General features: G+C 38.4%; 1 protein-coding gene, 1 non-coding gene and 1 pseudogene across 2 annotated transcripts; 2 read left to right on the top strand and 1 right to left on the bottom strand.

Annotated features, from left to right (window-relative positions):
• The first annotated feature begins 896 nt into the window (after positions 1 to 896).
• LOC106411805 lies at positions 897 to 3883 on the top strand (annotated as a pseudogene).
• An 11577-nt stretch (positions 3884 to 15460) lies between these two features.
• On the bottom strand, positions 15461 to 15566 carry LOC125589577. The gene has a single exon (XR_007325747.1). It is a non-coding gene; the product is annotated as a small nucleolar RNA R71 (small nucleolar RNA).
• A 9232-nt stretch (positions 15567 to 24798) lies between these two features.
• Positions 24799 to 26289, top strand: LOC106364824 (peroxidase 13-like). Its single transcript, XM_013804316.3, has 4 exons — positions 24799 to 25086; positions 25194 to 25379; positions 25492 to 25657; positions 25741 to 26289. The coding sequence occupies exons 1-4, from the start codon at positions 24829 to 24831 to the stop codon at positions 26139 to 26141; spliced, it is 1011 nt and encodes a 336-aa protein (XP_013659770.2). The 5' UTR covers positions 24799 to 24828; the 3' UTR covers positions 26142 to 26289.
• The last annotated feature ends 272 nt before the right edge of the window (positions 26290 to 26561 follow it).

Here is a 26561-nt window from a genome sequence, read left to right as displayed (position 1 = left end):
AAATGTATAATTTTTAAATGTATTCAAATACATTATGAATAGGTCTGAAAAGTCAACTTGGTAAAACCAAATCAACTTTCCCCATATCAGAATGCTGAGCCCGAACATCATTTATTGTATTTCATCGGTAAAATACTAATAATAGAATAAAATTTAATTAATAAATACAATTTTAATCTTATGAAACTAAATTAAATCAACTCTCATGTGCCACAATACTTTTTTTTTTTGAAATTTGGGCCTTCAATAGTTTTGGACCGTCTATGGGCATCACATGGTCGTTTTTTCACTCGTAAAACGAAACTCAAAGTGTAAGCCCACGATTTTCACAACTGCATCATGTTTATTCACACAATCCAGTTAATAAATAAACCCATTTAATACAACTCTCTCAAGTCAAACTGAAACCTCTGCATAAGAACATGATTAATGAAAGGGTTTTTAGGGTAGATTTTTAGTAAAATATTAGAAAACATCTCTCAACTTTTAACTAAAAAAACAATAACCGACTCTTAAGTATCTTAGTTTAAGAGCCAGTTTTTAGTTTTTTTAGTTAAAAGTTAAGAGACGGTTTCTTATATTCTGCTAAGCACTCCACCCTAAGAATCCCCCATTAGTCATGCTCTAACTACTCTAAACGAAGTTAATGTGGATCCCATCTTCAAAGTGCCATGGAGTCCAGACATTGGCTCCCTATTCCCACGTAAGTCCTTTTCTCTTTTTATCATTACTTTCTCGACTTTGATGAAAGATTACTATGGCTTTAGTTTCATACACAATAGCGTTGACTTTTTGGAACCAGATTGTTAGATTGTGTATTTATGTTTTGTTCTCAAATTTTAAGTAGCTACTGCGTTTTTCTTTCATATAGTGACAAGCGAAGCAAGAGGAGATTCATGAGTGAAACAAGTGTTCACAGCAAGTTCTCAACTCTAAAACCTGTGTCGGTAGTTACAATGCTGGTTGCTCTGTTCACTCTCTACCATTCTCCACCGCTACAAATTGTTGAAAGCACATCAAGTTTTGTTATACTAGAACCCAATATTGCTACTGATCTTCGCTATATATCTACAGCTGAGATAAACTGGAACCATATGTCACATATTGTTAAGAGTTACTTACCTAGTAGAAGCGAGTATCAAGGAACAGGCTTTCTAAATGTTAACAATATGGAGATTGATCAATGGAAGGAGGTAATGAAATTTGGCTATGAACATATAGATCTGCATCTAGACCATGCAGCAGATAACATAACTTGGGATTCTCTATACCCTGAATGGATCGATGAAGCAGAAAAATTTCAAGTCCCCATATGTCCTTCTCTTCCTTGGGTTCAAGTTCCTGGTAAACCTCGAATCGATCTTGTCGTTACAAAGCTTCCGTGTAACGTATCAGGAACATGGTCAAGAGATGTGGTTAGATTGCACTTGCAACTCGCGGTAGCTCGAGTGGCTTCTTCTTCAAAAGGGCTTCATGATGTTCACGTGATTTTGGTAACTGGTTTCTTCCCAATCCCAAATCTTTTTACAGGTCAAGAGCTTGTGACCAGACAAGGAAACACATGGCTTTACAAGCCTAACCTTAGTCAGTTAAGACAGAAGTTACAGCTTCCTATTGGTTCATGTGAACTCTTTGTTCCTCTACAAGCTAAAGGTCAGTACTCAGTAATAGGCATGGGTTTTTCGGTTCGGGTCAGTTATTTCAAATATTTTGGATATGATCCATTTAAGAACCGAAGAAATTTTGGTTTGGGTCGGTTGGGTATAATCTGTAAAGTTAAGAACCTGTAATTACCTGAAAAATTTAGGTATAATCTGGTTTCAGTTAAAGTTCTTTCTGATTTGGAAATTTTAAATAAAATTATTGGATATTTCAGATTTTTTAAGATATTTTGGATTAAAAAAACCCACATTTTTGGATAATTCAATAATTTTAGATAATTTGGATTTTTAGATGCTTGCAGACATTTAATTGGTTTTTAAATTATATTATATATATAGTTACTTTACATTTATATATAATAATATTTTATGTATAAATTTATATTTTATATATTCATATATCTATTCAGTTTTTTTATTCAGCTCCTGCTTTGGTTCGGAAAATTCGGATATAAAAATATATTGGAATGTTCAGATATTTGCGAGTAGGTGTTGATTATTTCGGTTTGGATCGGTTATTTGAATATCGGATAAAATGCCTAGGACTATTCAGTAGCAACTAGCAAGTTTCTTTAGTCTTCTAGTTTTATCTGATGATGATCATTTCTAAATTGCAGATAACTTCTACTCATCAAACACAAAGAAATAAGCTTATGCGACAATCTTGCACTCTGCTCAAGGTTATGTCTGTGGAGCCACTGCAGCTGCACAAAGCATTCGAATGTCTGGCTCTACTCACGATCTTGTCATACTCGTCGATGATTCCATAACCGAACACCATAGAAACGGTTTGGAATCTGCTGGATGGAAGATTCACATGTTTCAAAGAATCAGAAACCCAAAAGTTAAACCAAACACATACAACGAATGGAACTACAGTAAGTTCTGTCTTTGGCAACTGTCTGAATACGACAAGATCATCTTTGTGGATGCAGACATGCTTATACTTCGAAACATCTACTTCCTCTTCGAGTTCCCTGAGATATCAGCGATGGGAAACGACGGTACGCTCTTCAACTCCGGTTTAATGGTGGTTGAACCATCCAACGTAACGTTCAAGCTACTTATGGATCACATGGACGAAGTTGTGTCTTACAATGGTGGAGATCAAGGTTACCTCAAAGAGATATTCACATGGTGGCATCATATTCCAAAGCACATGAATTTCTTGAAACATTTTTGGGCAGGTGACAAGCCTAAGATCAATAGGTTGAAGACGAAGCTGTTTGGTTTTGATCCTCCGGTTCTGTACGTTGTTCATTACTTAGGTTATAACAAGCCATGGTTATGCCTTAGGGACTATGACTGCAACTGGAACGTTGAAGGTTACCATCAGTTCGCGAGTGATGAAGCGCATAAGACTTGGTGGAGAGTTCACGACGCGATGCCTGAGAGTTTGCAGAGGTTTTGTTTACTGAGGTCGGAGCAGAAGGCGAAGCTTGATTGGGATAGGAGACAAACGGATAAAGGGAAGTACATAGATGGACATTGGAAGATTAAGATTGAAGATAATAGACTTGAGACTTGCTTTGAAACATTTTGTAACTGGGAGATTATGCTTCTCAATTGGGGTGAGACCAACACCACTGGAAACTCGTCCATCGCCGCTTCATCGCCATCGTTAAAAACTGCCGCAAAAACTTCCCTGTAGTAGTTGTTGTTAGTGTTCTGTTTATGGTACAAAATTATTAGGAATAGGCGTTTTAATTACCAGTTCTTATGATAAAATATTGAGTTAATTAAGTGTATGTATTAGTTCTAAAGTCATAATTTTGTATTAGCATGTATTGAGACAACATCTATTTTTCAGATGACTAGGATTTAGACTATAGGTAAGAATGAGATTAATTTACCGGAACAGTTCACAAATAGTAATTTAAATATTAAGTATTTATGGTTATTGAACGCAAATTTTACTTAAAACAGAGTATTATTCTCTCATTTCGGCATCACCAAAGACATGGAACTGACACGTGGTAACACATAACTAGTCTGGACCACTTCTGTGGATCCAGAATAACCATGTATAATTTAAAAAAAAACAGAGTTTTAGAACTCCATTTTGAGAACTTTTAGCATTGAAAGTGATCTAATATTAAGTTTAGCTATGACAATGGCATTAAAGCCTTTTTATTATCATGTATGTGTATATAAGCATATGGTAGGACTAAGAAATTTTCTTTCTTTGACCTAGAGTCTCGAGTAAAGTTGTCTTTCTCATTCAAATTGCAATATTAGACCTCTGTAGGTTACTAACGTCTAACGAACACACAATCAGTACATGTACATACAAACGAAATACATAATGGAAAAAGATTAATGAGGTCTTATTTAATATGTATAAAAATGTATTAAAACGAATATAAACACCTGAGAAAATATAGAGCAAATAAGGAATGATGATGAGTAAGAAGACTAATTAAGAGGCAGCACATAAGAATAGAAGTGAGATAAATAGGTTATGGGTTGGTTATAAAATCAAATCAAGTTCAAGTGCAAAAATGATTTATACGCATATGCACATTCATACTTACACTTGATAAATATTTAGTAGATACGTAGAAGAATCAGGTATTTCGCAATACAATACAACTTATAAAAACATCTCTAAGGATATACCCCTCGTAAGGAATAAGGAGTTTGGCCATAAGCTCAACTCATCGTCGGAATATATTTTGCTGGAACTACACTAGAAATAGCTAGTACACGGTTAAGTCAGGATATTGGATAGCTCATACCTTATTAAAGGCAGAGGAAAAAAAGAAAGTGTTGGAGCCAAGCATTACTAAGCTTCAAGCCTTTACTTGGAAGATTAAAACGCCTAAAAAGATCACTACAAGAAAACAGCGGTATTCTGACGGACGTTCCGACGGAAAATGAATTCCTCGGAATATACCAAGGAATTTCCGAGGAAACACAAAATTTGGCTTCCTCGGAATTTCCTCGGAATATTCTGACGGAATTCCGAGGAAAATTCATCTCGTCGGAATATTCCGACGGAATACCGAGGAAACAAGTATTCCTTGGAAAAAACCGATGAATTCCGAGGAAATGTTATAGACGTTAGAGAGCCGTTGGAGAGCCGTTGGGGGATTTTAAAAATTCCGAGGAAATTCCGACGAACTAGCCGTTTGCATCGGAATTCCGTCGGAATTTCCTCGGACCGTCGGCAGTATTTCAACTATAAATATAAGCACCCATCTTCCTCTTCATTCACTCCATATCTTCATCCTCCCTCTCACTTTCTTTACACACGAATTTGATTCATAAAAAAACATGTCTTCTTCAAATTATTTTCGTTCTTGGATCGATCGACCTCATTTGGATCCGAACACGAGATTGCTTACGGAAGAATACCAACAAGGTATAACCGAATTCATGGGGTTAGTTCACCGACAACCGGAAGCAAAAACATGTATGTTAAGATGTCCTTGCTCTAATTGTAAAAATAAAAAAGTTATTAAACAATGGGATGTTTGGACTCATCTATATTTGAGTGGGTTTACACGAAGTTACAAAATTTGGTATCATCATGGAAAAACTGATTATGAACATGGTAGTACTAGCGAACCTCAGCCAGCGGTTAGATTAGAAGATCCAATTAGAACGGATGTAGATTACGGTGTAGGTACTGAGCAGATGGTAAATGATCATTTTAGAGGGGAAGATTTACCCAATGCCGAAGCTAGGAGATTTTATGATATGTTGGATGCTGGAAAGCAACCATTGTACGAAGGTTGCAGAGATGGTCATTCAGCTTTATCATCTGCTACAAGATTGATGGGCATTAAGACGGATTATAATTTGGCTGAAGACTGTGTGGATGCGATTGCTGATTATGTAAAAGGTATTCTACCCGAAGATAATGTAGCTCCTGGCTCATACTACGAGGTTCAGAAACTCGTAGCTGGTCTTGGTTTATCGTATCAGGTAATAGATGTATGCAGAGACAACTGCATGATTTATTGGAGGGCGGATGAACAGCGGGTTTCATGCAAATTTTGTGGGAAGCCTCGTTATAAAGATACGAGTGGAAGAGTTCCAGTACCATATAAAAGGATGTGGTATTTGCCTTTGACGGAAAGGTTGCAGAGGTTGTATCTGTCTGAACGCACAGCGCAACCAATGAGATGGCATGCGGAGCACTCAACAGATGGTGAGATCAGACATCCTTCAGATGCAAAAGCGTGGAAGCATTTCCAATCAAAGTATCCCGACTTTGCGTATGAGAGAAGAAATGTCTACCTTGGATTATGTACTGATGGTTTCAGCCCGTTTGGCAAGAGTGGAAGACAGTATTCTCTATGGCCAGTCATTCTTACACCATACAACCTACCCCCAAACTTGTGCTTGCGACGAGAGTTTTTGTTTCTCTCGATTCTCGTTCCCGGACCAGAGCATCCTAAGAGATCACTTGATGTGTTTCTTCAGCCACTAATATATGAGTTGCAACAACTATGGGCTCAAGGTGCTGAAACATACGATGTTTCGTATAAAGAAAACTTTCAAATGCGGGCAGTACTAATGTGGACAATAAGTGATTTTCCAGCATATGGTATGTTATCTGGATGGACAACGCATGGAAGGCTATCATGTCCATATTGTCAAGATAACACTGATGCTTTCCAACTAAAACACGGAAGGAAAACGTGTTGGTTTGACTGTCACAGGAGATTTCTACCACCAGATCATCCATATCGTAGAAGTAGGAATTTGTTTACGAAGAACAAGAGGGTGTTTGACAGTCCACCTCCGGAAATTCGTGGGAAAGATTTGAAGACACAACTTAGAGATTTTGGTGCAGAAAGGACGCCAGACGTCGGTGGACATGAGCATTTTCCGGTAGATGGTGTTGGAAACCTACATAACTGGCACAAAAAAAGTATTTTTTGGGATCTGCCATACTGGGAGGATCATCTACTAAGGCATAATTTAGATGTCATGCATATTGAGAAGAACTTTTTTGACAATCTCATGAACACGATCCTTAATGTTCAAGGTAAAACAAAGGATAATTTGAAGTCAAGACTGGATTTAGTCGATATATGTGCTCGTTCAGAACTTCATGTTGATGAGAGTGGTAGGGCTCCTTTTCCCATATACCGACTTGATGCAGCGGGAAAGGATGCGTTCTTTGATTGGATTTCAAACGATGTGGAATTTCCAGACGGTTACGCATCTAATTTGCGTAACTGTATCGACAGAAAGGAAGGAAAGTTTACTGGCTTGAAAAGCCATGATTGCCATGTAATGATGCAGCGCCTCCTTCCGTTTGCCTTCAAGGAACTATTACCACGAAATGTTCATGAAGCAATTGCAGGGATAAGTGGTTTCTTCCGCGATTTATGCACAAGATCAGTGACTCTTGAAGGTATTGAAAATTTGAAGACTAACATAGCTGTGATTCAGTGCAACCTTGAGAAGATATTTCCTCCCTCATTTTTTGATGTTATGGAGCATCTTGTTATTCACCTGGTAAGAGAATTGGAACTTGGTGGTCCTGTGCAGTATAGATGGATGTATCTGTATGAGCGGTATATGTTCCATTTGAAGAAGATGGTGAAAAATTTAAGTAGGGTGGAAGGGTCTATAGTCGCACAGATGATCAATGAAGAAACTTCAAACTTTGCCGAGTACTACTTTCCAGCAGAAGTTCAGACCAAAAACAGAAGACCTGCTCGGCATGATGATAGAGGCGAACGGGCAACATATCATTGGAAGGTTCCAGACATTTTCACAGACGTTGGACGACTTAGCGGAAAACCAAAGGACCGTCGACTTACTGATCAGGAGCGCAGTCATTTGCAAACATATTTACTCACCAACTGCGAAGATGTTCTTCAATATGAAAGGATTTTCATGGCAGAAAAGCGGTTAGAATATAGATACGCCACAGAGGACGAACTAGAAGAAATGAAGCAGAGAGAATATGGTGGATGGATGTTTACTTATGTGAGTGATGGTTTGGCCAGAGGTGAAACATTTGACGATTGGATACGCGAGATGGTCGTTGGACCAAACTTTGTTGTGAAGTCATATTCGAGATTTTGTACTCGAGGATATGCATTCACAACTCAGAAGAGGAGACGTTCGAGTACGACTTACGATGCTGGTGTTTGTTCTGCATCAGGAGATGATGTATACTACGGACACATAAATGAGATTTTGAAAATCAAGTATTTGGGCATGGTTGGATTGCGCTGTACTGTTTTCTATTGTGATTGGCACGACAACACTCCAGATCGAGGTGTGAGAACAGATGCATTTGGTGTTACATCAGTAAATTCAAGACGGAAGCTGCAATATTATGATCCTTTCATTCTTGCTTCTCAGGCCGATCAGGTTTGTTATATCAAGTACCCCCGGGTAAGGAACAGAGATGATCCATGGGTTACTGTTACAAGACTCAACCCGAGAGGCCGAGTTCAGGGAAGTTCTGAGCTGGAAGACCCACTACAACCAAGCACATCCGGCAACTTAAGTGCAGCAGAAGATTTAGGTGGAGTTGGCCTTGTAGTCGATTTAACCGACTTCGGAGAGGAAGCCGCCGTTCACGTAGAGGATGAACCAGTGATTGGAGAGTTTCACCAAGATCCAGATTCAGATTCATCTGGTGATGACGACTCGGAAACAGACTAGCGTCGACCTTTTTTTTTTTTTTTTTTAAATATAAATACCGAGGAAATTCCGAGGACAGATAGGTTTTCCTCGGAATTTCCTCGGAATAGATCTTCTCGATTTAAAACCCCAAGTTCCTCGGAATTTCCTCGGAATTTTCCGAGGGAATTCCGAGGAAATCTTTATGTTCGTCGGCATTTCCTCGGAAAATTCCGAGGAGATTCCGAGGAAAAAGAATCTATAATCAAATCCTTTTTCCTCGGAATTTCCTCGGAATTTTCCGAGGAAATGCCGACGAACATAAAGATTTCCTCGGAATTCCCTCGGAAAATTCCGAGGAAATTCCGAGGAACTTGGGGTTTTAAATCGAAAACAACGTTTTACGGATTGAATAACACGTATATAACCTTCATTAAGTGTCTTAACCAGATTATGATGTTTGGAACTAGGAACTTTGCTGTTTTATCCAATAACAAACACTTTTACGATTGCATGAACGAAAACCACACAACATAAGAGAAACACTTATACACTTTAATAAACGGTAAAGGGAATACTTACAATTATTTTTGAAATTGTGTTATTTCATGGTTTATGATCATCTATACAAAGAATCCTCAATGGTATGCATTATAATTGTATAAGAAATGAAATACGGCGAAAATAATCGATGTTTTAAAACCCCAAACCATGGTTCCTCAAAATTTCCTCGGTAATTACCGAGGGTATTCCGAGGAAACCTGGTTCCTCGGAATATTTTCATTTAACCGGGTAAACCAAGCCGCCAAATATTTCGGGAAAATTGAATCAAAGAATTCCGAGGAAATTCCGACAGAAATAAAAAATATTTCCGAGGAAATTCCGACGGATAGTTTCCGTCGGACGCCTCATAATATTAGGGCGAGCCCGATCTTTTTCCCCATTTCTCTCTTTCTCTCCGCGCCGCACAGTCTCTCCCTCTCGCGATTTCCGGCGACTCCACCGTTCTCTCTCGCGATTTCCGGCGAATCTCCCCTAATCCTCCCCCATAATCATGTGAGAACCCTATCCCACTCTTTTAGGTTAGATTTGTATGGTTTTTAAGTAGATTTGATGATTTTGGAATGAGATTTATAGATTTTGTTAGGGTGAATGGTAGATTTGTGTAAAATCGAGTTTGATTATGTATTTCACTTGATTTGAATTTTTTTTTTTAGTTTTTATTAATTTTGTGGTTATAAAAATCGAATTTGTAATTATATATATATATTGAAAACGTTTTTTGTATATAAAATCTATTTTTTGCATTTGAAATTCATTTATATATTTATTAAACATTTTTAAAATCTATAAAACTTTTTTTAAGATTAAAAATCATATATATAATATTTAAAATCATTTTTTTGTGGTTATAAAACGTTTTATTTTATATATAAAATATAAATTTCTATATTTATTAAACATTTTTAATATTATGAAAACTATTTTTTATAATTATTTAACTTTTTAAATATTTTTAAAACTATTTTTCGTAATTATTAACAGTTTTTGGGATTTATTTAAACTATTTTTTATTTATAAAACTTTTTTTTATTAATTATTAAACTATTTATATTTTTGTGATTAAAAACTATTTTTTTTAACTATTTTTTATTTAAACTGTTTTTTTTAATTAAAATTATTAGAACTAATTTTTAAATATGTTTTTTTTTAATTTACAGGTCTAATGATGATCAGATCCGGCCTCGCCAGCGTCGTAGCCGAGGTGGTATGGGGAGCCAGTCTCGGGGTTCTTCCAGCCATGTTCAGGATTCCGTTTCGCCCCACAGCTCATACCATACATCTCCCTCTCCATTACTCGCTCCTGCTGCTCCCGCTCCCGCTGCTGCACCCGCTCCTGCTCCTCCGGGTCCTCCGGGAGTGATGAGTGTTGCGGAGTTGGTTCGACAGCCCGATCGTGACCATCTTCCATATCTCACTGAGTATCCACATGGACATGGTCAAACATGGTAATTTAACTTTTATTTTTTTAACTATTTTTTATTTAAACTGTTTTTTTTTATTAATAATTTGTTTTTTTATTAGGTTCAACCGATCCGAGAACGGGATCAGCGCATGGATCAACCGTATGATGTACTCGGCCCTCGACAGGGGACATCCGACTTTCACTCACTTCCCTCTCGAGAAGCAGCATCTGTGGTTTCGTCAGTTTGCGGTAAGTATTCAAATTTTTAACTTATATTTTTTATTTATTAAAACTATTTTTTGTAATTATTAAACTATTTTCTATATTTATTAGACATTTTAAATATTATTAAAACTATTTTTTGTAATTATTAAACTATTTTCTATATTTATTAGACATTTTAAATATTATTAAAACTATTTTTTTAATTATTAAACTATTTTTCTAATTATTAAACTATTTTTTATTTATTAAAACTTATTTTTGTAATTATTAAACTATTTTCTATATTTATTAAACTATTTTTTATTTATTAAAACTTTTTTTTGTAATTATTAAACTATTTATATTTTTGTGCTTAAAAACTATTTTTAAACTATTTCAGCAAGAATTCAACTGGAATTCCGATGATACGCTCTCTATCTATCACCATTTTGTCCATAAAGTTATGGACAACTATGGGAAGCAGATGTACGAGTGGAAGAAGAAGTGGGAAGTAAACAAGGTAGTTTTTAATTTATTAACAATTTTTAATTTATTAAACTATTTTTTAAATTATTAAACTTTTTTTTTAAAATTAAAAGGTCCCAAAGTCGATGAACGACACGGTCTGGAAGGAGTTGTGTGCGCATTGGGATAAAGAAGAGACGAAAGAAACTTCTTCCACCAACTCCAACAACCGCAGGAGCGACCGTAAAGGAAAGGGCATCTACAAGCATAACTTGGGTGCTCAATCTATTGCCACTCTGGCGGATCGCATGGTAAGTTCAACCGCTTTTTCTTCAATTATTTAAGTTTCAGAATTTTATTTTTTGTACATTTTTTCAATATTTCTAATGTTTGTTTAATTTATTTTTTTCAAGGCGGAAGAAAATGAGGGCGACCCGGTTGATGATCTCGCCCTTATGAAAAGGGCGTATACCAACAAGAAGACCGACCAGATTGATGATGGTCTTGTGAGGGACGTGGTCGACCTGGTCCAAACTCAGGTGTATGACGAAGTGTCTCAGCTTCAAACCGATGATGACGATTCGACGGCCTCGACCAACTTGTCCCGGGTTCGAATCAACGAAATCGTTGAATCGGTAAGTTTTTTTTTTTTTTAAAGTTCAATTTAATTATTTCTTGATTTTTATTTTATCATCAATTTATATTATTTAAATTTGGTTATTTATATTTCAGTCGTTTCCAAAGAAAAATTGGACGTTTGGTCGGTTTGGGTCGTCGCTCCCGGTCGGCTGCTCCTTCTTCTGCACCACCGGCATATGTTGATCTAGAAGTTCTTACGGCTCAGCTGAAGGACAAGGATGATCGGATATCTGCGTTGGAGACCCAGATGGCAGCTCAACAGGCGGGCTATGAGACCCAGAAGAGGCTGAACGAGCAGATGATGGAGATGATGAAGAGGATGTACCCGAACGAGGTGTTTCCGAACATTCCAGACAAGTAGTTTTTTTTTTTTACCAAAAACTCTGAATGTTTTATTTAACTTTGAATATTATCTACTATGTTTTAATGTTTTATGTTTTATTCGATTTTAATTTTAATTTAAAATTTTCGAATTTAAATTTTAAAAATAAAAATAATTTAAAAAAAAAATTAATTTTTTTTAAATTCCGAGGAAAAGCAGTTCCTCGGAAAATTCCGAGGAACTTTAGTCCCTCGGAAAATTCCGAGGAACTTTTGTCCCTCGGAAAATTCCGAGGGAAACATGTTCCTCGGAATTTTCCGAGGAACTGAAATTCCTCGGAATATTCCGAGGGAAGAAAGTTCCTCGGAATTTTCCGAGGGACAAAAGTTTCTCGGAATTTTCCGATATACATTCCGAAGAATATTTCGTCGAAACTTCCGAGGATTGGGTCATCGGAATTCCATCGAAATATTCCGAGGAAGACGTCCCTCGGTATATTCCGAGGAACCTTCCGACGAACTCTGTGTCTTCGGAATTTTGTTTCTTCGGAATTCCGTCGGATATTTCCGACGGAATTCCGAGGAAATATGATTTTCCGAGGAGATATTTCCGACGACTTGTTTCGTCGGTATGTCCTCGGAATATCGTTATTCCGACGACATACCGACGATTTTTTCCCTCAGTATACCGCTGTTTTCTTGTAGTGGATATGCCATCTTATATGGCAAATAATAATATGTCATGTAGCAGTAACAAGGAACCTAATACGGCGTAATATGAGGTGTGATGATTATTGTCCAAGATGTGGAGAACCAGAAGAATATGTAACTCATGCCATATTCGAATGCCCGCCAGCAATACAAGTTTGGTCCCTTTCAGTGACTCCAAAAAGTCAAGATATTTTTCTGGTACCGAGTATCTACGCTAATATGGATTATCTTTTCTGGAGGAAGAACAACATTGTCGAACCAGAACTAGACATGGATCCTTATTTATGGATAATATGATATATTTGGAAGGCCCGAAATGACAAACTCTTTAGGAAAATAGACAGAGATCCATTGGAGTTAGTTCGCTATGCAGAGAGTGAATGTCAAGCATGGTTAAACGCAAACGAGATGGTGCCAGCAGTGCTACAAGATCACAAAATTGATGAGCTCCAAGTCATAAGCTTGGATAATATTTATAAGCTAGATGGGTCGTGGACATCCACATCACAGTTCAGTGGATGTGGATGGGCTTGGGGTGGACAGCTTTGGGAAGATCCAACTTATGGAGACACGAAATATCATTCAACGCGAATAAGCTTTGCATTCGGAAGTAGAAGCACTACCATGGGCGATGGAGAATATGCTTCAGCATTCGACATGCCAGATATTTGGGACAGACTGCAAGGAGCTGATCGCCAAGATCAAGGAGCCTTGATATACCTTGGATTTGACCCATTTTTATCCATGGTATATTAGTATTTTACTATATATATACCTATGTTTTCTACTCTTCAAGGTATGTTTTCAGGTTCAGGTGCATTTCGGAGTAAAGCTATGACTTTGGAGCATTTTGGAGCTTAAAGGACATTTCACCCGAGCTGACCACTTAGAGGTCGACGAGAGGAAGAATAATCGATCGATGCGCATCAGTGCTGACGATCGATATCAGGAAATGCCTCGACAGATGAAGATTAATATCGATCGATGTGCACAAGTACCATCGATCGATGTCGAGACACCAGACGCGATATTTTGGATTCAGCAGACTTAAAAACCAAGGCCAAGCCAAATTACCAAAATGCCCTGACGAGTTTTTAACCTAGTAGAATATATACTGCAAGTGTTTTGACGGCAGAAGGAGAGCTTTTCTAGACCTAGTTTTGTTACAAGTTTCATTTGGAGAGAAAATCACTTGTGATTGGAACTCCTTGTTTCTATTTCTTTTCATCTATTCTATGAGTTTCTATCTATCTATTGATATGAATTGATTTGCTATGTCTGAGTAGTTCAACTGTTAGATCCAGGGTTCAGATAGGTTTGTGGAATTAGCCCCAAACTATAGATCTGCCTTGTTGTGATATTCATGATAGATTTGTGTTCATTGCTTGTTTTAGCCTGGCTAACTAGAACTTGATCATAGGATTGCATATTCAAGCACCCTTGTTATCCCACCCTGAAATTTATCTATCATATTAGGATTGCTAGAGAGGGCTAACCGCCAATTTAGAATCTTAGTAGGGCATTTCATACTCGCGCATAGGTCTGGCTAGAACCCGTCGATCGATGTCCTCAACTGACAATCGATTGATGTTGGCAAAGGTGTATCGGTCGACGTCTTAATAGACTATCGATGACACTCTTTTGTGTCTGCATCTAACCGGTGAGACATAAGATCTAGTCTGTTAACCAGTGGTACATGCGACAGCTGATCACTGAGTTAAGCGAATGAGCTCTAATATAGCATGCATGCAACAGTTAGGCATCTATAGGTATTATAATCTCCAACACCTGAATAGTGGCCGTGCATCTAATATCATTTCCAACCAAAGTTACATTTATTATTTACTCGCTTGTTACTATTGCTATTTCATTTAAACATTTACAACCCTTAGAATTAATAAACACTAGATTTAAATGTTTCCTAGCTCCTTGTGGATTCGATCCCTAAGTACTACATCTGAACCTCTTTGATGAGAGTAACACTTCTTAGGCTAATTTGAGTGGTATCAAATTTGGCGCCGTTGCCGGGGAGCTTTGATCGCCATTAGATTTAGTTTTATTAATTCTTATTCTTTTCTTTACCCCCTTTTCTAATAATCTTTTTCTTGTCTTTTCAGGTGCATGCCCAGCAGTATCAGAAGCAACAAGGAGAAAGACTTGCTGTTCACAGACGATCCTGCTCACTTGGAACGCACCATCCGTAGAGGTCAACATTCCACATCGCTCGACGCAACCACTTCATCGTCGATCGATACGCACAACCAACCGTCGACCGACACTAGACCGTCATCGTTGATCGATCCCAATCGTTCGACAACGAACGATACTACACTGCGTACGTCGATCGATACCGTGTCGTCAAAAATGGTAAACATTATTATTCTAACTCAGGATGAGAACGGAAACCTGTATGACCAGGCCGGTCATCTGCGTAATGCAACATGTCAGAAAATAGATGCTCACGGAACTGTAATCCCTGATGCTGATGCTACAGGAGCTGCTCAACCTGTAGACGAGGACGCTCGATCGAAACCACTGGCCGACTACAATCGCCCAGATGAGTACTATTCCAACAGATCAGCTATTCGAATTCCGGAGATCCAGAAGCAGAATTTCAAGCTGAAGCCTCAATACTACACTCTCGTGTCGCAGATACCCTACTCTGGGTTACCGCACGAGCATCCTATGGACCATCTGGAACGGTTCGAGGATCTAATCGCTGCTATTCGGATGGAAGGAGTCCCCGAAGATTACCTGCTGTGCAAGCTCTTCAGATACACGCTGAATGGAGAACCGACGCACTGGCTTAGGCAGCAACCCACATGATCTTTAACATCCTGGACCGACATCAAGAATGCTTTCTTACGAAACTTCTTCGATGAGGCGCGCGCTGAAGAACTTCGGAACAAAATTTCAACATTCTCGCAGAAGGCTGGAGAGTCCTTCAAAGATGTGTGGATTAAATTTAGGTTCTTCCAGCGAGACTGTCCACACCACGGATTTAATGAAGTGCAGCTGCTAAGCACTTTCTTCCGAGGGCTCGCCTTACAGTATCAAATGGCTCTTGATACGGCGAGTGAAGGAAACTTCACTACTCGGAATCCGTTGGAAGTTGTGAGACTTATCGAAAACCTTGCTAACAGCAGCAGGACCAAAAACACTGACTCTGAACGGAAGAAGTCTGTAACCTCTATCGGGAAGGAACAGATGGACGAAGTAAGAGCTAAGTTAGATGTGGTGCACGAACTTCTTAGGAAGCAAGTATGTTCAGCTGAAGGAGAAGTAGCAGATACGGAAGGAGAAGAAAACGTGAATTACATCGGAGGTACCGAATTCCAGAAATTTAAAAACTAGGGCGGAAACAGAAACTTCTTTGGAAATGGCCAAAGAAGTAACCAAAATTCACAATTTCAAAAACCCTTCAACAACAGCAAGAGCTACTCAAACTCTTACTACCAAAATCCACCACCTCAGACTCAGGAAAGCAAGATCGAAGAAATGCTTGATCGAGTACTGTTGGGACAACAACAAATCACTGTGGATTTCAACGGTAAGATAGACTCCGCCTACAACAATCTGAACACCAAAATCGAGACCTTAGGGACTCAGGTGAGAAAACTTGAAACCTAAGTAATTCAGACGGGTGAGACTATAAAGAGGCAAGAAGCTTTCGCTAGAGAGGCAGGAGCCAACAAAGGAAAACACCACGTAAATGCCATCATAGATGATGATTTCTGGCAAGTAGTGAGAAATGAAAAGCTAGAAGAAGGAGATTTCGAAATCGAAAGCTCCATGAGTCTCGGCGGATCCCAATGGTGTCGACTGATGTCGATGAACTCGCATCAATCGACAGACCATGATGAAGATCGATGGACGGATTACTCCAGTCATCAATCGATGTCGTCTGCCAAATCGACTGAATGCAATGCGGTTTGAATTCTAACTCATGAAAAATTTGCAGCTAAGCATCCTCACCCACCCTCCCCTTTCTATGAAAAAATCGATCGATCGGTTGAGCCAACCATCAATCGACAGAGTGAGTCCGACGTCGATCGTCAAAACACACCTCCCATCGATCGACAGGCACCTCTGACATACCGAGTGCGGTTACCCTCAATCGATAATGATTACATCAATGCACTCAGACCACCACCTAAACCATTAGCAAACCCACCCGAACCAAAATCCAACCCTTTGAATAGTTCACCAGAATCTGTTCAAGAAGAACAAGAATCTGAAGGGAGAAGGTTAAGGAAAAGAAAGGAGAAGATTCCTAAAAACCTTAAGAGGGAAGCTAACGATAAGGAGATGGATGGTTTCACTAAACGAGTCCTCAGAATCCCAATCCTCCCTAGGATCATGGCAGACCAGCTTGGTTTGACCATCGAACCCTCAACGAAATCCTTCACCTTCGTGGATCTTTCACAGAAACGATCAGGAGGTATCATAAGAGATCTGGAGGTACAGATTGGTAATGCCCTTGTCCCTGTAGATTTTCATGTCCTAGATATCTAGCTTAACTGGAACTCTTCACTTCTGCTTGGAAGATCTTTCCTAGCTACAGTAGGAGCTGTATGTGACATGAACAAAAACAAATTGTGTCTAACGCTCATAGACCCAAACATCCACTACGACCCCATCCGACCTAAGAGAAAGGTCATTTATTCTGTGGATTATGGGAAAGAACTCGGCTTCATTGGCGCATGCCATTGTGGAGCAGAGTATGAATCGGAGTACGAAACAGAGTACGCGGAATCGATCGACATCCCAACCTTTCCATCGATCGATTCCAATGAGTCAACGGTGACCAATGACCGCAACAACACGTCATTCGACGTGATTCATCCAGTTGACCATTTCGCTTCATTTAATCATTGTTACCAACCTTTTTGCCTTCCAACCTCCAAGCAAGAGAGGACATGATGATTATTCCATAGGCAGTTGGGCAGACAGTGGTTTCCATGAAAGTTTTGCAGTTGACACTGTAATTACTTCACCTAATGAGGAACATACGGAGGAATACGATGAGGATTATTGGAAAGAACGTGCAATAGAAATGTCTTTGCAAGATAAAAGACTTGAAACACATAAGTTCACCAACACGTTTCCAACATCGTTCGACGCTGTGTACTCCACATCGGTCGATACCCACCCTCGTCTAGCTAAACAACCGCTCACATCGATCGACACCCGTAAGGGAACATCGATCGATATTCGCGCCGCAGCGAAAATTCAAGAGCAGGAGAATATTCCCTCCCCAACTAGGTTTATAGATACCTATATAAATCGTTTTGCACCTCCGAAACCACCTACACACATCAGAGCAAACACACAAGCAAATAAGATGAACACTCCTCCTTCTACATCAACAGAAAAATCCAGGAAGAGCAATCATCTCAAGAACACAAGTTCTGCAGAAATTACTCTGCCATCGATCGATGTAACTGTATCTACATCGATCGATACTACTCTAAACCCTAATCTCTCTATTTCTAAATTGAATGATTATGCAAACATTGATTACGGTTTTCTAACACCTGATGAATTTGGTATTTTCAGAGACCCAGATGGCAACGCACGTGCAATGGATGGAAGGATTTTACAAGTGTCCAGAGAGGACATAACAGACATCCTTCAAGTAGCCAATGGACCTGACAACCTGTTCTCACAGCAACGTGGCACTCCAGACGTCATTCAAACAGATCCTAACAACCACGTATGAGTCACCACAACAGAGATCAACCTAGATCTATCACGCGTACCAAAAGGGCAAGCATCGATCAACGGTATAACAGAGACATCGATCGACATGGTAACACCAACGTCGATCGATATGGATGAACCAACGTCGATCGACAGACGGTATGAATGTGGGAACCGCGCTTTCGACATGTATGGAGCCGGAAAGTTCACTTGGGAACAAAGGGACGAATATGGAGTCTACAGAGATGAGCGTGGACACGCACGAGGCGCAGCTGGTGAGATGATACCTGTCACAAAGGACAACATCAGGAAAATACTGGAAAGAGCATCTCTTTTTGAAGAGAACCACATCTGTCTTCCAGAACATGTCAGTTCCTTCACACTCACAAGACTGGCACCATAACTCTACACCAAAGAAGAAATCGATGAGATGGTGTTTGGTATTTTTGGAGCTCAGGAGAAACTGGGAGAAGAGCTCAAAACATTGGTAGAAGACACACATCAGCCTTTGGATAGAGGCTACAATGAGCTTTTCAGATGTATGGCAGAAATGAGGACAGAAATTGAGAGTTTACGTCAGCAACTTGAGAAGGAAGCTACGACCTCAGCATCGATCGACGCAACACATGCAACATCGATCGACGTCAGTCTTCCTACAGCTCAGATCCCTGCAGAACCGCAATGTTCAACACAACACAGGGATGAATGGGAAGTCTCATACATCGACACGAGGATAAACGACGTTTATTGCCCTCTCAACAACAACGTGGACTGGCTAAGCACTAAAATCGAGCTACTACAGCAAGATCTGGACACCATTCGCATGAAGGACCAACAACCAGCCACATCGATCGACATGTGCACCTTCACATCGCTCGACGCTAAAGTCTCAGCCATGAATGAGAGGCTGAGGACTTACGAGGATATGCATGACCGTTTTATATCACCAGTCATTATAGATCTAAACAAATTGTCTAGTCAATTACTTCATGTCCAAAAGGATATTGAGAACATTACTAATCAAAGTTTTTTGCAGGCAAAATCAGCATCGATCGACAGGCTAAGAGGACGCTGGATCGATGGCAAGAAACCTGTGGAGTTACTTCCTTACACAGCAGCAGAGGTTGACAAGATCACATCCAAGATCTACACTGCTCTAGACACCATGGAGGAACGACTTGACAAACGCTGCGATGACATCTACTTTCCATTCGACAACAAAATCAGTGAACTAGACAACCACGCTGAATGGCTACAGAAAGAAGTCAAAGCCATTCAGAGGCAACTCGCAGCTCAACACCAGATATCAGCATCGATCGACAGGATAATAGCAAAATCGATCGACGGCAACTCGCCGAGATCGACCAACAAACTCATAATTGCATCGATCGACCAACAAACTCATAATTGCATCGATCGACGCCGAGTCTACACCAATCGGCGAGCAGCTGATACACAAGACAGTAGAGTCAATGCAAAAGGAACTGACAGATCTTTCAGCATACGCCTATGACAACATAGGTTGGCACTAGGTCAGCATTGACAACTTTCAAGAAAGGCTACAGAACATCTCCAACGTACTTGAGAAGATGGATGACAAATGGACAAGAAATGATGAGGCCACAAGAAGTTTCATTGCATCTTGGTCCAGAATGCGCAGAGATGACGTGGATGCTTGCTTTCCAACAAGCAGCTGCTTCTCCACCCAATAGCCAATCACCACCACAGTCAAGCTAAATGACTATAACCAAGCGCTGAGTGGGAGGCAACCCACTATTAGGTATTTTACTTTGGTTTTATTAGCTAGCATTTAATTTCTTTCGTTTTATTTCTTTCAGATTTAGGAGACCAAAGTAGGAGGACCTGAATATCGACCGACGACGAGACGTCGACATCGTTCGACATAGGCAACCACACGACGATCGATGTACCACTTACACATCGATCGATATCTAATCCGGTAAGATGTATCTTACCTACTTGTTACATTTCGTACATCATAAACTATTCATCATAACTCAGGCTGAGTTACACTGGGACAGTGTAATTTAAGTCTGGGGGAGATTTACTGATATAATTTATTTTATTCTTATGTAAAAAGGAATTTCAAATAAATTATGCTTAGCTATTGAAAATAGGGACTATAATCTTATATTGATTTAAACATGAATATCTAACCAATCTTTAGCACCATTTTAGATTTACTGATTGCAGATAGCACTAAAGATGCTAAAGCGGATCAACCTATCAACTACACACTTGCCTTGAACCGTATGAAGTAACCAAAGCTGATTTCCAACACTAAATCTGACATAACCGCTTGTCTTGGGGCTTGGTATACATGAGATCAGATTCTTCAGACAGGTCTGGAAGGTAACACCTGGTTTAGATTATTTATCACATTTTCTCTCTCTAGATTTCGACCCTAGATTAGTAAGTGAGTATTAAAAAAAAAAGATCTATTGTTTGAATAGGATGAGTCTGAACAGGACTTGGTGGCTAAAACCATTAAGGCTTGATTCATAAAGACTCAAATAAAAGAGTTCGAAACGAGACTTGGAGGCGGCAATCTTCAAGGCTCGCTTTCGCAAAGAACTCTTGGATATAGGTCAAAAAGAAGTGAACAGAACTTGGTGGCAACCACCATTAAGTTTTGATTCATGGAAGCCTGTCCAATCTTGGTCACTGATCCTGCAATGGAAGCAGACTTTGACTCAAGAGAGAAATTTAGAGAGAGAGAAACTAGGAACTAACTTTTACCTGCAGCTCCAGATACCTGTCTGAAATCCTTGCATCCTGTGATCGATACTCCCAAGGTAAAGCATTCACTTTATATTTATGCTAAGAAATAAAATCAGTAGAGGGGATGTCAGACGTGAATTGATGAGTTGTGTTATGTTAGAAATGGTTGCTAAGCTAGGATATTGCATAGTGTGCTTTTGTGATTATGACTTTTTAAATGTGGTTGCAAAATTGTTGAGGAAAGATTTATATGTTTTAAAATCTTAAGTTTCCAAATATTTTTAAACCTCTTTCAGAGAGACTGCCTGTATGTTTTGCTTGAGGACAAGCAAAAGGGTAAGTCTGGGGGAGTTGATATACCTTAGATTTGACCCATTTTTATCCATGGTATATTAGTATTTTACTATATATATACCTATGTTTTCTATTCTTCTAGGTATGTTTTCATGTTCAGGTGCATTTCGGAGTAAAGCTATGACTTTGGAGCATTTTGGAGCTTAAAGGACATTTCACCCGAGCTGACCACTTAGAGGTCGACGAGAGGAAGAATAATTGATCGATGCGCATCAGTGCTGACGATCGATATCAGGAAATGCCTCGACAGATGAAGATTAATATCGATCGATGTGCACAAGTACCATCGATCGATGTCGAGACACCAGACGCGACATTTTGGATTCAGCAGACTTAAAAACCAAGGCCAAGCCAAATTACCAAAATGCCCTGACGAGTTTTTAACCTAGTAGAATATATACTGCAAGTGTTTTGACGGCAGAAGGAGAGCTTTTCTAGACCTAGTTTTGTTACAAGTTTCATTTGGAGAGAAAATCACTTGTGATTGGAACTCCTTGTTTCTATTTCTTTTCATCTATTCTATGAGTTTCTATCTATCTATTGATATGAATTGATTTGCTATGTCTGAGTAGTTCAACTGTTAGATCCAGGGTTCAGATAGGTTTGTGGAATTAGCCCCAAACTATAGATCTGCCTTGTTGTGATATTCATGATAGATTTGTGTTCATTGCTTGTTTTAGCCTTGCTAACTAGAACTTGATCATAGGATTGCATATTCAAGCACCCTTGTTATCCCACCCTGAAATCTATCTATCATATTAGGATTGCTAGAGAGGGCTAACCGCCAATTTAGAATCTTAGTAGGGCATTTCATACTCGCGCATAGGCCTGGCTAGAACCCGTCGATCGATGTCCTCAACTGACAATCGATTGATGTTGGCAAAGGTGTATCGGTCGACGTCTTAATAGACTATCGATGACACTCTTTTGTGTCTGCATCTAACCGGTTAGACATAAGATCTAGTCTGTTAACCAGTGGTACATGCGACAGCTGATCACTGAGTTAAGCGAATGAGCTCTAATATAGCATGCATGAAACAGTTAGGCATCTATAGGTATTATAATCTCCAACACCTGAATAGTGGCCGTGCATCTAATATCATTTCCAACCAAAGTTACATTTATTATTTACTCGCTTGTTACTATTGCTATTTCATTTAAACATTTACAACCCTTAGAATTAATAAACACTAGATTTAATTGTTCCCTAGCTCCTTGTGGATTCGATCCCTAAGTACTACATCTGAACCTCTTTTGATGAGAGTAACACTCCTTAGGGTAATTTGAGTGGTATCAAGCCTCACGCCTAACCAAGTTTTGCAACATAATTGGCGAGGATAGAGACTCTGCAGATATGCTTCTCGGACTTCAAAATCAGTTATGTTCCACGTGCTCAAAACCAGATTTCTGAGTTTTTAGCTAAGACTGCTAGATCTTTTTATAGGGTTCATTAGTTGTTCTATTCCAATATGGTTACCCAGACCACCTCAAGTTTGAGTAATAGAATGGTCGCTCGTTGTCCAAAAAAAAGAATCTCTAAGTTCAAAGTTTTCTTGATCCGTTTGAATTAGGCATATACTTTATATTTGTATGAAAAGTCATGTCTTTTGTGTACTATATGATCCTGGTTTTATAAATGGTCTTGTGTTGTATTTTAAATAAAAATCTCTATTCATAAAATTTTGATAGTATATTTTCGGATATAAAACCAGGATCATATAGTACAAATATAAAATATTGTTCTAAACACAAACGGGTGATGATCCTAATCCAGTTCCTACATTCAGGGTTGGTCTCGAGGCTTAGCAAAATAATATATTCGTTGGGACCTCGCCCTTCATAATATCTCCAGAGTTATTTTTGGGTTCACCCCTAGGGTGAACCTTTAGGTTCACCAACCAATAGAAAATTGTCATTTTAGATTTAGTATCTTTTAATTAAGGAAACCAAATAACTTGGCAAATTATATTATCTTTTCAAAATAAAATTTAAAAATAATATATAAAAAACGAATTCAAAGAAAAAAAAAAGTTGTCAACAAAACACTAAACCCTAAACTCTAATACTAAACCCTAAACTCTAATACTAAACCCTAAACTCAAATCCTAAACCCTAAACCCTTGGATAAATCCTAAATTTTTAGGTAAACCCTAAACCCTTGGAAAAATACTAAACATATTGTCAACAAAACACTAAACCCTAAACTCTAATCCTAAACCCTAAACCTTTGGGAAAACTCTAAACCCTTGGGTAAACCCTAAACCCTTAGGTAAACCATAAACCCTTGGAAAAACACTAAACATTTGGATAAATTCTAAATTATAAATCTTAAACACTAAACTCTAAATCTTAAAAACAAATATTTTTTAAAATAATATTTTTTAGAACTATTGTTATTTTTATTTATTTAATCTTTTATTTTTTATTTTAAAAGCATAATATAGTTTGGCAAGTTATTTTATTTCCTTAATTAAAAGATACTAGATCTAAAATGACAATTTCTATTGGTTGGTGAACCTAAAGGTTCACCCCAGGGGGTGAACCCAAGAAAAAGTCAGAAAAATATGTTCTAAAAGATGTTTCAACTTTGAAACAATTAGAACTACTCTCTCCCCCTTCACTGAGAAACTACTAACTCTTTATGTAGCTAGGTAATGTGAGTCTCTAACTCCCACGTAGAGCAACCGAGCTTCCCAGCCACCAGTATATAGTTCCAAGTAAATTATTTGATTGGGTCTTGATCCGCCGGTACTCTTAGATAATAATAAAAAAAACATTGCTAACTGAAAATGATGAGTAAATTCTAAAGAAAGCATGCAATCACCCAAACTAATGTTTCCAGTTCAAATACTAATCTTGTGATATAAACCACACAAGATTTACTACCCAAGTCACAATCTTCTTCTGGATTTAGAGAAACTACTTAACTGCTTTTGTCTAATCATATTCATAATTAAGTATCATTAGCTGTTATAAATTCGACTTGCACGTGGCTGTTATAACAAATATCCTCAGGTGACAAAGAGCTAAACTTTGTTTAGCTGGAAACTTTCTGTTTCATAGAGAGTCGCACATAAGAACAATTCATCGAACTTGTCGCACTTATAAAATTTGTTGCCATGTGCGTTCATTTGGTTGAGCTTTGTGATACTTACTTTGACAATTTGCAGAGCAAAACAAAAGACGTTACGATATATTTCAATATATATCTCATAAATTGGTTGCCACATGCAGTTTTCTAACGTTAATACTCGCCACGTTAATAGTTTAGTTTTATTTTATTTGAATGATACTAAATACATTTCACAAATCGAATAAAAGTTTGTCACCTTTCGCAAGCAATTTACGCGGTAACAGCTATACAAATACAATGAATAACATAAAGTCAAAAATATGAACGATATGTACCCCCATGCATATAAATATCGACGAAACAATTACTAAACTTCGCAACTTCGTTAAAAGATGAGACGTGGAGAACGAGAGAGTAAATCGAATTATTTATTTAGTCTAAAAATGATTACTATTGCAACATTTCTAGTTTTGTTTATTGCTAATGACCAATTAAGTCTTTCAAAGGCGCAACTCCAATTTGGGTTCTACTCAAAAACATGTCCATCAGCAGAATCAATCGTCCGTAAAGTTGTCCAACAAGCAGTGACCCGTGACCCGGGAAATGCTGCTGTCTTACTCCGTCTCCACTTCCATGACTGCTTTGTTGAGGTACGGTTCTAAGAAAACCAAATGCGAAAAACCATATTTTTACTATTCTTTATGATGTTTTTGTTCCGAGATTACCGACATATATTGGTTTGGTTATATGTTTGGAGGGTTGTGATGGGTCTATTCTAATCAAACACGCCGTAAATGATGATGAGAGGTTTGCTGCGGGTAACGCTGGTGTAGGCGGTTTCGATGTTATAGACGCTGCTAAATCAGAGCTTGAACGTTTATGTCCCGGAGTTGTGTCTTGCGCTGACATCGTTGCTCTTGCTGCTAGAGATGCTGTCGTTGCGGTACACTTTATACTTTCAAATAATAGTGTGATTGTATTCATGTATCTTCTTGGGTTATATATTTTTTTTTTCTCTTGGGTTATACTTGTAAAGCTGAATATTATATTAACAGGCAAAAGGACCTCTTTACAACGTTCTGACCGGTCGAAGGGATGGCCAGACTGCAGAAAAGAGTAAGGCTGCAAACTTGCCAGATGTTGAAGATTCCATAAACACTTTGAAATCAAAATTCAGAGAAAAAGGGCTTTCAGATTTAGATCTGGTACTTCTTAGTGCTGGTAACTAATTATCCTAATTAATCTCGACAATTTGATTAAATATAGACATCCCTTGTTAATCAAAACTTTGTTTCTGTTTACAGGTGCACATACTATTGGTACAACAGCGTGTTTCTTTGTCAGACCACGTTTAGATGCAAAAGATCCGACGATAAATCCAGTGTTCTTCCAAGTGCTGAGATCAAAGTGTCCCCAAGGCGGCGATGTTAATGTAAGGATTCCTTTGGATTGGGAAAGCCAGTTTGTGTTTGACGACCAAATATTTAGGAGCATCAGAGATGGTAAAGGAGTCATTCTATCGGACTCTGTTCTGTACCAAGACAATAACATGAAGCAGATGATTGATTCGTATTTGGTGACTAATGGGAGTTCGAAGGCTAGTTTTGCTACGGATTTTGCTAAAGCCATGGTTAAGATGGGTTCCATTGGGGTGAAGATTGGTATTAAGGGAGAGATCAGACGCATATGCAATGCTACAAATTAGTTTGCATATGCAATGCTACAAATTAGTTTCGACTAATAAGAGCTCATATTTAATTTATACTAAAAGTATTAAATATCCGAATATGTTGGATCTAAATAAAAAGATGTAATGACTTTAGGTCCATGATAAAAACGTGTAAGCAAAAAGAGGTTAGAGATTCTGAAGGTAGCGTTAAAATTACTATCTTGAGTTGGGTAGAATCCATTTGACTTTCGATGGACTTGAATGAAATGGTTTGGGGTTGTATAAAAAAGTAGTGTTTTGATTAATTAAAAGGAAAAAAATATGACATAAAATAGTAAGTGAGATGACTGACACATTTGATTCAATTATTAGGTTATGTTAGAACTAAATGAGCATATTCTGCTAGAATTGCAATGTGTACTAAGGGGGCTTGCAATGTGTACCACCAGAATATAT

Source organism: Brassica napus, chromosome A2, assembly GCF_020379485.1.
Source record: "Brassica napus cultivar Da-Ae chromosome A2, Da-Ae, whole genome shotgun sequence".
Classification (NCBI taxonomy): Eukaryota; Viridiplantae; Streptophyta; class Magnoliopsida; order Brassicales; family Brassicaceae; genus Brassica; species Brassica napus.
This window is presented reverse-complemented; position numbering and strand designations above follow the sequence as displayed.